Genomic DNA, 12945 nt, shown 5'->3' on the forward strand with positions numbered 1-12945 from the left:
GGATGGATGGATGGATGGATGGATGGATGGATGGATGGATGGATGGATGGATGGATGGATGGATGGATGGATGGATGGATGGATGGATGGATGGAAGGATGGATGGAAGGATGGAAGGATGGTAAGCTAATGTAAATTAGTTACAACGATGATCAAAAAGCAATAAAAGTTTGAAGAACTACTTTTTCAAGAGTCAAAAAACCAAATCAAAAAATATTTTAAGTTGTACAGTTGAATTGTTTTCTTTTTGTAGGGTTTAATTTTATTTTTTGTCTTTTTTCATTTCACATTTTGTATTATCTGGCCAACCTGAATTTATTCAAGATACTTTAGCTCCTCTGTAGTACTCAATGATGGCCACCAGAGAGCAAAGTCAGTGAAATGCTGCTCCACTAACAAGGGGATCACATGTGCTACTCCCTTTTTTTTTTTACCAGCAAGCCTGCTGATACAATAAAATTAAAGATGATTACTAAATAAACAGTGCATCATTCCACCAATTGGTAAAAGAAATGCCATGACATGTTCACAGGTTTATTGTTAACTCGTTACGGTTTCTGTTTTTCTCCAGAAATGCACCTGCTGACGTAGGAGCACTTGACCCAGCAGTCCAGGAATTTGACAAATGTGCCTGTGTTTGCAGAAGTGATGTAACATGATAGAAGATGAATGTAGGAGAGGAAAAGAAAGCATCTGCTCTGAATATGTTATATATCAATTTTCTATCTGTCGTCACCAGGATTAATGCATCACATGTACTTCTTTATTGCAGAAAGTCTTGTGATGACTTGTCATATGATCAAGAGCTGATTGAATGCTTCTGTCAAGACTGATGATCTGACAAAAACTGAGTCTGTTTACTACTGGCTGTTACACATTGTGCTATTTCCTAATGTCTTATTTCTGCTTTTTCTGATTCGGCTGTACTTACCACTAAGTGGATCGGGTGTAGTGCAGTGCCTCTTTTGCTTGCCTTGATCTTCTGTTAGGCCCAGGGCTAAATTTGAGTCCGGCAGAGCTTTCCTTCTCCTGGCCTTCTGCTCTAAGCTTCTGACCCGACCCTGTGATCGGCTGATGAAGTCTGGTCTAAAAAGCTCTAACGCCTCCTGGAAAGGAAAACACCCCTCAAATTATGATTTGTTCTCTTTGCAGGTGCACTTTATTTGAAGGACTGACCATAAAACTGACATAACACTGTCATAAACATGACATAACACCTATTATGAACATGAAGAAGTCTTTATGAATGTTTATGACTGTTGTCACGAAGTGACATTTGGTAAATGATGACACTTTTAATGCAAGGTTGCTTTAAACGTTGCATTAAAAGTCAATTAGCAGTGCCATCTTTGCATTAAAGTGTCATTATTTACCAAATAATGCAAAGTTGACACTTTTAATACATTTTTTTTCTCAACTTTTAAAGCAACTTATTATTTTTTTTTAAATCTACAGTTGAAAACATGGAGATATTTAAGATTTTTTAAGACCTAGAATTGACATGATTACAATTTTTGCAACTTTTGCCTCTTGGTAAAATATCAGTTATTTAGTTGAACAGATTAAATGAGAGCATGACACAGTTTTAACCATTAATTCTGGGGGTGCTGTGGTGGTGCAGGGGTGAAGCACAACCCACATAAGGAGGTCTTAGTCCTCGACACGGCCGTCTCAGGTTTGATTCCTGGTCTAGTGACCTTTGCCACATGTCTTCACGTTCTCTCAATACCATACTTTCCTGTCTGAACACTTTCAAGTACAAGGCCAAAAAAAAAAAAAAAAAAAAAGGATGTCATGTTTGGTGTACATATTTTTAAAAGACACATTATTCAGAAAAAGGGCATAAAATGTGCTTCTTTCATGAAATTCTCCTGTCAATAAGTCAACAGTTTTGTTCAACAAATCCTCACAGTTCCAGTTTTCTACTCCATTATGCCAAATGTTCTTGTTCACCTTTCTCAAGAAAGGTATTTAGTATTTTTGCTACTTTAAAAGAGAATTCTTGAGAAAACAAAAGTATAGAAATGTGACTCATACTTTCAGACTCAGGGTTTTAAGAATGCCTCCCACAGAATCGTTCTTCAGTGGTGAGCGGTGACGACAAGTGGAAATTATCTGAGGTTCTGTGGATTTGCCTCCTTCTTGTTCTTCATCTGTCTTTTGACTTTCTCCTTGCTTGCTCATCATGCTCCCTGAATCTACTAGGGAGAAAAAGAAAAAAAAAAAGTTACATCACTCAATACTAGCATTACAGGGAAAATATAATTCCTACTAAGAAGCATATAAAAGCACAATCAATTTTGTGACAAATAGGAATTTAGAAGCATCTGAATGCATTTTTTTTTTTTGCTGTTGCTTTTCCGCCTCTTCGGTTCATTCTCAGTGGCCATGAGCTTCTAGCGAAGCTTTCATTATCTTGAGTAAAACAGTGAAGAACAGACCTCAAAGTGAACCCAGCATACTCTCATGCTTGCAGAAACACACACTACCCCCACAACTCATAAGGAGTAAAAACAATCCAGGGGGAGCAAGAGTGTGGCCGATGAATAATGTAAAAGATAGCATTGCATCTATTCTGCTCCCGTAACCTCTTTCTTGTCCCCCTTTTTTTAGAGCGTATATCTCTCAGCTGAATACCCTGCAGTAATCATTTAGCTTTTTTTTGTTGGACTGCATCACCAGCATGTGGTGTCACTGGTCAAGCTTTTGTTACATGCTATATTTACTGCAACAAAGTAAGTCTGCTTAAAAATTTGAAAATAAAATCAAACCTCCCCCCCAAAAAAACTTACACGTCCCACAGAGAGCTGAGACATTTTAATAATTAAAAAGTATTGTGTGCTGCAGATGTTTTTTCATGAGACAGCAAATATGAAAGGGCAGGTCCTTTCTGCTGCAGCCTTTGCCATCATTACTTTAAGGTTTCGTAAATTAGTGTATAGTCCATTATGTAATCGTGGCTCAGATCAAATAATCATTGTTAATTTGCACCTCTACACCTATATCCTAATGCGCTTATCTTGTTTTATGCCCATTACATCCATAAAGTATATTGTTTTATTTTTTGTGAAGTAAAAATTGAGAGAGTCAACAACTAAACTAAAAGATTAACAACAAAAAAAATTAACTTTACAAACAAATCAAAAACAGAAACATGTGGGACCTGGACAAAAATGTACTTGTGTCAGGAAACATAACATTTTAAGAGTATGTTTGAAGTAAAAACATAGTCCCTTAAAACTCATCGATACCTTAACTGGGCCTAGTGAAAGTCCAAAGCATACTGCTAAAACAACACTCCAGTAGTAAAAGGGGAAATGTGTAAATGTATGGTAAAGTCAAAGCTTAAACCTCAATTTACCTGAGAATTTGTGGTCATATTTTAAGAGTTATGTTTACTGGTGGAAACCATCTAACATGACAGAGTTGGAGCAGTTTTTGCCTTGAAGAACAGGCAAAGACAGCAACACTTTACTCAAAGTAGTGTGCATTAAACTGACACGACAGTGTCATAAACATGACATAACACGAACATGAAGGTGCCTTCATGAATGTTTACGACTGTGGTATTGAAGTGTTATTCAGTAAATAATGGCACTTTTAATGCAAAGTTGCATTCATTCTTGCATTAAAAGTCCATTGCAAGTGCCAACTTTGCATTTGAGTGTCATTATATACCAAATAACACTTCATGACAACATAACCATTCATGAAGACTCCTTCATGTTCATGACAGTTGTTATGTCAGTCTAATGCACACCCCTTCAAATAAAGTGTTACCGCAAAAGCTCATAAAAACTGATCAAAAGTGACTTGCAGAGCCATCTTGAAGCAACAAAATGTCTCTACAAAGTACTGAATTTAGAGGGTGAATATTAAAGCACACCGACGTTTTCTGGTCTGTTGTCCTACTTGTTGCTTGCTTCACAATGAAAAGAAAATGAAATATCCAAAGTTGTTGACATGTTCTGTAAAAGAAATGCTGCAAACCATAAAACAATCCATTTTGATTCCAAGTTGTGGGGAAGCAAAATACAAGAAATGCTTTCTAGATTTTTTTTTGTATTTTGGTGTAAATCTACATCGACATCTTTAGACACAAAAAGAATAAATAAACATATGGATGAAATTTAACTTTCAGACATAACTTTTATCTTTTGTTTTGTAATTTTAATTATTACTTTCAAATAATTAAACTTCAAAGCCCAAGTTTATTAAAATTTGACAATGTCTGTTACTGTTTGCCAAATATTCTAATACACATTGGAATATAGTCAGCATGTTTTGCCTTACTTTTGCTTCTTGGTACAATTAAAAGCCAGTTACAAATCAAAACTTATTTAATTTCAATGTAATTATTATTTTTTTTACTTGTATTTTTTTATCCCCTAATATGTAACATTGTCCTGCTTTAGCTGCATTTGTGAACAAGTTAGGCGGTAAGCATGGCTTCACGGTTAGGATCACACGATCAATGCCACAAAGTAACATTTCTGCTAAGCTGTATTTTTACCTATTCTTTCAATTTTTATGTAAAACACAGTTCTCCCATCTCGTTTAAGGACATCAGGCATTCAGCTTTAAGCTTACTCAGCTTTTTACATTTTTCCCGGGGAATGTTCAACAAAACATGTAAGCCTCTAGCGTTTCCTTGTGCATTCGGTATAAATGTCTGGGAGTCCATTCTGAAACAGTACAATGTCATTTCAATGCACCAGTCATTTCTTATCTTTGCGTGTTATATTTCAGTCTAGAAAGTCAAGACGTATAAAGGGATGTGTTTGCACTTTATGTAACTCTGTTTGAGCTCAGCATGTTTCTTTGCCAACTGGGATTTATCTTAAACAATGTAAAATCGCAGTGGAAACCGTGTGGAAGGCGTGTGTGGGTCTATTAACAATGCATGAGATAAAAAAAAAAGTAAGAGGTGAGAGGCAGAAAGGAAAAAATATATAAATAAAGAGATTATCCATAGTGTAAGACCAGCTTGGCACATAAATATGCTCCTTGACGTTTTAGGATGTTCGAGAAACGTGTGCTTGCTGATCGATCACTCTGAATTTTCAGCTGAAGGTGGCGAAATTCATACCTGGGCTATAAGTGAACGTGTGCTGCATGTGCCTGAAATTGCTCAGAGCAGAGAAGGCTGCCTTATTTGCATTCCCCTTCTGCTTTGCAGCCTTTGTGTTCGAGGCAGATGGCTCTCTGAATGACAATCCCAAAGAAGTGCTGCGGCGCTGCTTTTCTGAGTCATCATCCTTACTGTTGGCGCCACAAGCAGGTGCCTTTTGATTGGCCCTGAGTCCACGACGCTTTGATAGAGGGCTCCCCCTGTGATCCGGTCTCTGCTCTTGGCCATTGCACCTGTTGAAGTTACCTCTTCTGCACGCCTCCTTTGTTTTGGCTGTTTTCTTATCTGCGGCGGATCCAAAGAGAGATTGCACACCCAGCTGACAAGTCAGGGCAGACCTGTGCAGAGGTGCTTGAACTCCTCGTGTTCCTGCTGCAAGTTCTGCGAGCGAAATGCAAAGCGACTTGTCCAAAAACACGGCAGAGCTACAGGACCTCAGAGGCATCTCACGATGGATGCACACCCTGTAGGAAAGCTCTGAGGAAGACGGTTTCATTCTTGAGGAATCAGTCACTCCCTGTTTTTGGTCCTTCTCTGAGCAGTTTGTTTTGCATCCAACAAGTTGTACCTTCATCACTCCTGGGTCAGCTACTGACAATCCGTTAGCTGGTGAGCGGACTTGTCTTGGATTGTTTGACATAAAGACTGCAGGATCCAGCTGGACGTCTGAGACCCTCATTGGTGGTTAGGATGAAGCTCTTCAGATTATTCTAGCGTAGCTGAATAACGTCAGAGGCTGGCTAAAAAAAAACTCCTTGTAAACGGATGAGTGAAAGGAGAAAATGCCTTTCTCTTTTCTTGCCACACCAGGTCAAAAACTCCCCCGAAGGATCATCACCTCCTTCCCACCTCTCCTCTGTCCTCCTTCCCACCTCTCCTCTGTCTCTTCCCCCCACCTCACTCCAGACGACTGGACATTCTTGTGCAGCGAAGCATTGATGTCCTTATTAAGCACTCTGAAAAAAAAGAGAGAAAAAATGTTCTAATGATATCTTTGCAAAATGAAAGATTATGCAACTAAAAACAGTAGACATGCTGAAGACGCAAAGCTCGTAGGTGTTTTTATGTGTTTACAGGGACCTATTACACACTCTTTTGCACAAAATATTTCTGTTTCAATTGGTGTTTCCATGACAAAGGAGAGCATAGGGGAAAATTGTCTTTATAAAATAATAATAATAATAATAATAATAATAATAATAATAATAATAATAATAATAATAATAATAATAATAATAATAATCCAGATTTTCTGATGAAGTCTCCAGTTTCTGCCACATTTCAATGTCTTACTTCAGGTGTCAGGAAAGCCCACAGAAAAAAAACTAAACCCAGTCCTCTGCTACTACTGCAGAGCTAGTTTGCATTTTCACCAGTCAACTTTAACTGGACCTTTCTAACATCTGAAAATGCTTTTATTGAAGCCAATATTACCCAACCTTTGCCTCTAACTACTGTTTCTTCTCATCAGTTCTGACCAGTTTTCCTTATCCTGGTTGAGAGACGTTTACCCAAAGTCTGAAGGTGGGACTGTCATGTTTCACCATGAGAATTGTGTGAACAGTAAAGCATTATTTTTATTTTTTTTCAGGTAAAGTCATTTGCAACCTGAAGTATAGAATAACTTATATCAGCATGAAACTAAACATCCATGGGGTTTTTTGGAGAAACAACATTTAACAACTTTCTGGGAAATTATACCTTACCCTTTTTGGTGAGCACCTCGGGCAATCTAGCACACTGTTCAAAGGAATAAACTAGCTTTGAAAAAAATCAACAAACAGCTACACCTACAAAGAGCCACAGAGCCTTTACAGTTCTCACCAAACACAAAACTTCCTTGCATTTATAAAGCTGGTCAGAGCGCACGATAATGTAAAAATCAAGATGATGCACCTGAAAAAGTGCCAAATTTGTTATCAACTCTCCTCCTGTGATGAAATATCTACAGCTTTATTTCTGCCAACACTTCAATATTTGATTATTTACTCCAGCTCATCATTCCATATTTATTCAGAACTCATAGCTCATTCCCACTCATCACGATCCAAAAATAAAAATAAAAGCTCCCTCATTCCGGCTTTCTGCTACTCAGCTCATGGCAGCTTATCAGGCCTAGTTGCAGACGAATTTTGGATAATTCATTAAAATAAAGCTCAGTAAACTGTTCAGGATGTCCAAAAGTCATTGAAGATAAGCACAAACACCCTTGTGACCTGGCAAGGACAAGCATGTATGGATGTATGGATAGATGGGCAGATGAACACGAAACTAAAGCTTGAATATTTCAAACTCTTGTATCAAAGATGCTGCTCTTGTTTGACCACACTCAATGATATCCACTGTGTCCTTTTTAATCCTGGTGGTGATCAACGGTATCCTCAAATGAACTCGTAAGACTACTGCTGCCTTGTATCAGTCAGTAAATTTAGTTTCTAATAAAGACTTTAAGCAAACTTGTCAGATTCACAGAGAATAAATTGGGCTTGGAATCTAGTCAAAGTAAATTCAAGGCCGGCTATCATATTTTCAAGAACATTGCAATGCAAGAACTACGACAGAAGAAGAGTAATCGTGCTTACCCTGCTTGTTCTACTATGAATCAACTACATGGGAATGGAAGCTCAGACAACTCTGTAATGGAAATTTATGGATTCACAGTTTCAGTTAAACTAATTTCCTTCTTGGATGGGATTTTCTCCCCCTCAGCCAGCAAGTTAAACTAATAGCAAATATATCACTTTGTTCCCTAAAAAGTAAATATTAAAAACAAACAGCCCCAGATACAAGCTACTTTTCTTTATTAAATATCAAATTTAAATTTCCATCGTATCTTTCAACAACATGAGCGTGCACTTGCATTTTTGTAAGACCTGCCAAACCACTTCCTTCCCACCAGAAATGACAGAAAAAGTTTTTTTTTTCTAAAGACAGTTGAGCTTCTAAAACAATTGGATCTTGATTAGCCAGTTAAAATATTTGACGCTGACATTTGTTACTTTGAAAGTCCAGCTGTTGCAATTTTTACCCATCCATCCATCCATCCATCCATCCATCCATCCATCCATCCATCCATCCATCCATCCATCCATCCATCCATCCATCCATCCATCCATCCATCCATNCATCCATCCATCCATCCATCCATCCATCCATCCATCCATCCATCCATCCATCCATCCATCCATCCATCCATCCATCCATCCATCCATCCATCCATTGTGAAATAACTGAAAATTTAGTAAAATGTTTTGGATGGTTATTTTCTTGGATAGCTTTCATTTAAGCATTACGTGTAAGCATGTAATACATCCCGTTTTTAAGCCACCTACATTGTGATGTTGGGCCTCTTTTTTACAGCTGTAGCTCCTTCAACTCTTCCAGGAAAAACCTCCCTGAAGGTTTGGAACATTTGTGAGAACAGGAAAAGGGTGAGATTCACTCCTGTTGGAATTATAAAGAATGAATCTTTCAACTGGTCCCAACCAAACCAGAGCATGAAATTATCCAAGATAAGCAAGTTGAATATTTAAGATTTTCTTTCACTGGAATAATTTCTGATAAATTAAACAAGGCTGTTATCTCCTCTGCACTAAATTTTACACATTAGTTAGAGTTGACTGAGAAATGTTTTGTATTTGTTTAACATCCTATTGTTGTACTGCTTTGAAATTCACTGTACCAAATTTTAAAGTGTTTGTAGCAGCACTTAGCATGCTTTGGTACTGGATTTCACACACCTGCAGCCATGAAAGTGGTTGAAAAAGCTGAATTCAATCATTAGGAGGGCTCACACAATGCTTTTAACATCAACATTTTGCTCTTCACATAAACTAGTCTTTTCAAACTATATGATTTATTTGATCAGGAAAATACTTTGGTCCTGTTCCTTATTTCTTATTAGCTTAAAAAACAAATAATGCACCCAAAAATAAGGGCGGAAAATCATGAGAGATGTTGTAAGAGGGGAATATATCAGAAATGCTGGTGGTAATTTTCAGCCTAATCAACCCTGACCAGCTGCCATGTCATGCAGCACTCTTCAGTGCAGACTCTGGTAACGGCAGAAGATTAAAAGTTATGTATTTTCAGTATCAACAAGGCATTTAAAATGAAGTTTGAGGATGTACAAAAGTGCAACGATGAGAAACTTTTCAAAACAACGAGATAATGTTTCATTGCGTCAGTGCTTTACTCATGTTAGCTGCCCTACCGATGCTCATACAGTACTTCAAAATATTACTTTGCTTCCTCTATAAACAATGAACGACCACTTAAGACAGTAAGGCCAGAGAAATAAACAACTTTGAAGGCTTTTTTAAAAGCCTTGCAATAATGTAGTCCTCAACCAAAATCACTTTGTCAAAGCTTTTCAAAAACAGGGATAACAACCAAAACATCTGTGAATAACAGGTTTTGTGTTTGGCCAATGTTGCTGTATCGATATTGACATGAAAATCACTTAATCGATTAAGTCGTCATGTCCTGACTCCAACATGCACTTCATGTGAGGAGGTGAACCTGCATAGCTGTAAAGACATTGAACAGACAGAGAGAGACAACATGTTCGTTCACACGTATATCTTGTTTACTGCATTATTTTCAAACCTACATCTAAAAATAAACAGCGCCTCCTGTCTGAACAATAGTGTCATATTATATAAATTGTAAACCTATTATCAGCCACCTGATGTTGCATCATAGTAGAGGAAAACATGCTGCACAAAGTACGCAGCCCTTGTTATGAAGTTTATCAGTTACATAATGGTTTCTGTGTTAAAGCAATTTGTTCAGTTCAGGCAGACATGCTGTAATGATCCTGACCATGAGTTGCTGGAATGTGGTCACACGGACTATAATCTTCTGGAAATGACAGCAGGAAAACAAACGAGTTGGCTCAAGGGTCTTTAGTGGTGTCATTATCTGAAACACCTGTTTCCTACTCCGGCTACAAGGAGCTGCTATGGAGACTGCAGACAACTGCAGGAAGACGCAGCGGGTTGAAGAAAACCTAAATCTTTACTGTGGCTCATACACCTCAAACCTTTTCTCACTTCACAGCCACAAATCTTGGTGTATTTTATTGAAATTTCACATAGATCAACGCCAAATATCACATAACTGTGGATGGAAGCGGTGGGAAACTAATGCAATGTTTCCATTTTTTCCCACAAATACAACTCTAAAAAGTGTGGCATGCATTTATATTCAGTCTGCTTTACTCTGATACACTAAGAGTCCAACAAAACAAACCGTGTGTGATTTTTATCTTAGTATAAAAGTCGTCTGACGCTTGTTAGAAAGTAGCTGAAGTTTAGGAAGACCACAAAACACGGCAGAAAAGTTAGAATGGATTTGTGTTGAAGGGTAAACCATGGTTAGATTCTAAATCAAAATCCCAAACTTTGAACATCTACTGGAGGGCTGTTCAGTGACGCATGTAAGAATGGAAAGAACATGCCACAAAAAAAATCTATAAATAAAATCTGTCACTATAGAAACAACTGAACACCATCTTTCATTCACAAGGATGCTGTTGGTTATTGCAGCTGTTGCACGATTAAAAGGGAAATGGATGAGTTTTACAGAGTTTTACAGAGTTTGCAAAACTTTGTAAATGATGCAACTCAAAAGCAAACAATGAACTTAAACTACATCTATTGATGGTTATCAGTGGCATTACACAAAAAGACTTGACTGAACTAAACAGAAAAAGCATGTAAACAGAGGCAGATTACAAATTTTGTCAATGTGTCAAAAATCATACACAAAAAAGGATGTATAAAATAAATGCACAAAAACACAAACAAAAATGGCAACCAAACCCTCTATTGTGTGAAGTCTAGATAGAAATAGATTATACCAAATAAACAACTCGTAGGTTTGCTAAAGTAAGGCTGCACAAGAAAAGTCATTTTCAAAGATGACCTTTTTGTATATTTTTGCTGTGTACTTTTAAAAACAGACACCAACCATCAAACTGAAATCATTTCTCTGCAGCCTCTTACCTGAAGCAGCAGCTGTTTCTCTCCACAGAACGAGTTGCGTCCACAGAGGCCACAGTTTGAGCTGTCCTGCTCTCACCTGTGAGCACAACGTGTCGCCAGGGAGTGAGATGTCCTCACTGATCATTTGTCAAGTTTCGGTGGAAGCTCCCCTCAACCCTCAGAGGTTCAGAGAGGAAAGTAAAATCCATCAAACCAGTCAATATGTTTACACAAATTACCTCGGAGCTTAAGTCGCTCACAGAGGACTTCAAAACGAAGCTACAAGAGTAATGAAAATAAAATCCTTGGGTAGAAGTGTAACAACGATGGCTCCCTTTTATAGACCTCACTAACTTTTGATATGTCCCGGTTCATTATTTTCATACTCATGCCTCTGGTTTAGTTGAGCTGGGGTTAAAAAAAAAAAAAACAACCTTCAGGGATTTTTTTCTATGGCTCCCAGTAGCTCCTTATGCCTCTTTCATAAGAGTAGAGTGCTCAGCTAAGTGCAGGCTGCCTGTCCTTCATCCGTCCCCAGGGCCTGAGCTCAGGTAGCAGAACAGGTGACTGGCTCTCAGGTTTCAGGACTTACATAATAAGTCCCCATTGCACCAGATATTAATGGAGCCAGAGGCCTTTAACAGCTCCACTGCTTGTCTCTCTGACACTGGTATGAAAAAAATAAAATAAAATCTATATTTAAAGATGGAGAAAGTACACCTGGATACACCTATTTTTATACATTTTTTTATTCTTTCGGGTGTTTCTTCAAAAAGAAAACTGTCTTCCAAAAAGTTTCCTAAAGCTTCTGAACAACAACGCACTTCCTCCGCTTATTGAAGCAGGTAGACTACGATGAGGACGAAAATACAGGGAACAAACTGTAGAAAGAAACCTATAAATAAACAAACCTATTCTGTACAAGAGGGAAAGTGCTGAATGTTCAGCTTATCGCTTCCCCCTCCATGAATAAAAAGCCCAGCCAAAGTAGGTTGGATTTCAAATTACAATAAAGAACCCAATGTTTACACTTTTTCTGTGATGGATTACTCGGCTATTCAAGCAAAAGAGTAATAAAATTGAAGAATATTTCACTCTTGTCACTTCTTGTGAGTAACAACACTAAAAATCATTAAACACACGCAGAAGTGTAACGCCTCTTTGAATTTAAAGTCATGGAGAATGAATGTAAAAATGTAGGGTTCACAGTGGGTGTACCTTTTTATTTAATTTAGTGGACCTGTATATTAAAAGCCAGATTTGTGTATCATTGTGCAAAAGACAGTCTGTTTGTGGTGCTTGTAGAACTTTAACACCAATTCTGGTCTGTAGTTTTGCCAAAAAAAAAAAAAAAGGGAAAAAAAAAACCTAAATACAACCTTACCAGAAAAACTAAGTCAAAGTCAACAGAATCTTGCCTTTTGTGTTGGGTTTCTGGAAAAAAGGGAAACAGCTGGCTTTTGATGAATCTGATTTCACAATTGTGTTCCTGATTTTATAATTATACTTGATGGATCCACAAAATGCAAATTGGGGTAAAGATGCATGAACACGGCCCTGAATTAGAAAGACGATGGAAGCAACTGTTGGAATGAAGTGCTCAAGACTAAGATCACAATTTAGTTTCCTTATGAGAGAAAGTCTGCAAAACCCCTTCATTGACTTCCTTAAAATCAGCTTTTGAGTAAAATCACATGCAAATGAACGGGCTAAAAATTGTCATCTTCACCTTATCCTCTAAGAAAACTAATTTAGATTCAATCACTAGAGAGTAAAAACAAAAGAGAAGCATTTTCTTCAGCAAACTGAATTTTTTAGTAGTTTGAG

At 37.6% G+C, this 12945-nt stretch overlaps 1 protein-coding gene across 4 annotated transcripts in view; it reads right to left on the bottom strand.

Moving 5' to 3' along the window:
• The window catches only part of LOC103476762 (uncharacterized), a 17121-nt gene extending 5492 nt beyond the window's left edge, over positions 1–11629 (bottom strand). Inside the window, exons 1-5 of one of the 4 annotated variants that reach the window (XM_008429322.2) lie at positions 11140–11629; positions 8464–8526; positions 5090–6087; positions 2038–2201; positions 932–1106 (exon numbers count right to left, since the gene is read on the bottom strand). In XM_008429322.2, the coding sequence (XP_008427544.1) occupies positions 932–1106; positions 2038–2201; positions 5090–5810 (1060 nt within the window). In that variant the 5' untranslated portion in view covers positions 5811–6087; positions 8464–8526; positions 11140–11629. Of the gene's footprint in view, positions 1–931; positions 1107–2037; positions 2202–5089; positions 6088–8463; positions 8576–11139 lie in introns of all 4 variants that reach the window. The other 3 variants (XM_008429321.2, XM_017308807.1, XM_008429323.2) reach the window with 3 other exon arrangements.
• Between the last annotated feature and the right edge of the window lie 1316 nt (positions 11630–12945).

The sequence above is a fragment of the Poecilia reticulata genome, linkage group LG15 (genome assembly GCF_000633615.1).
Source record: "Poecilia reticulata strain Guanapo linkage group LG15, Guppy_female_1.0+MT, whole genome shotgun sequence".
Lineage (NCBI taxonomy): Eukaryota > Metazoa > Chordata > Actinopteri > Cyprinodontiformes > Poeciliidae > Poecilia > Poecilia reticulata.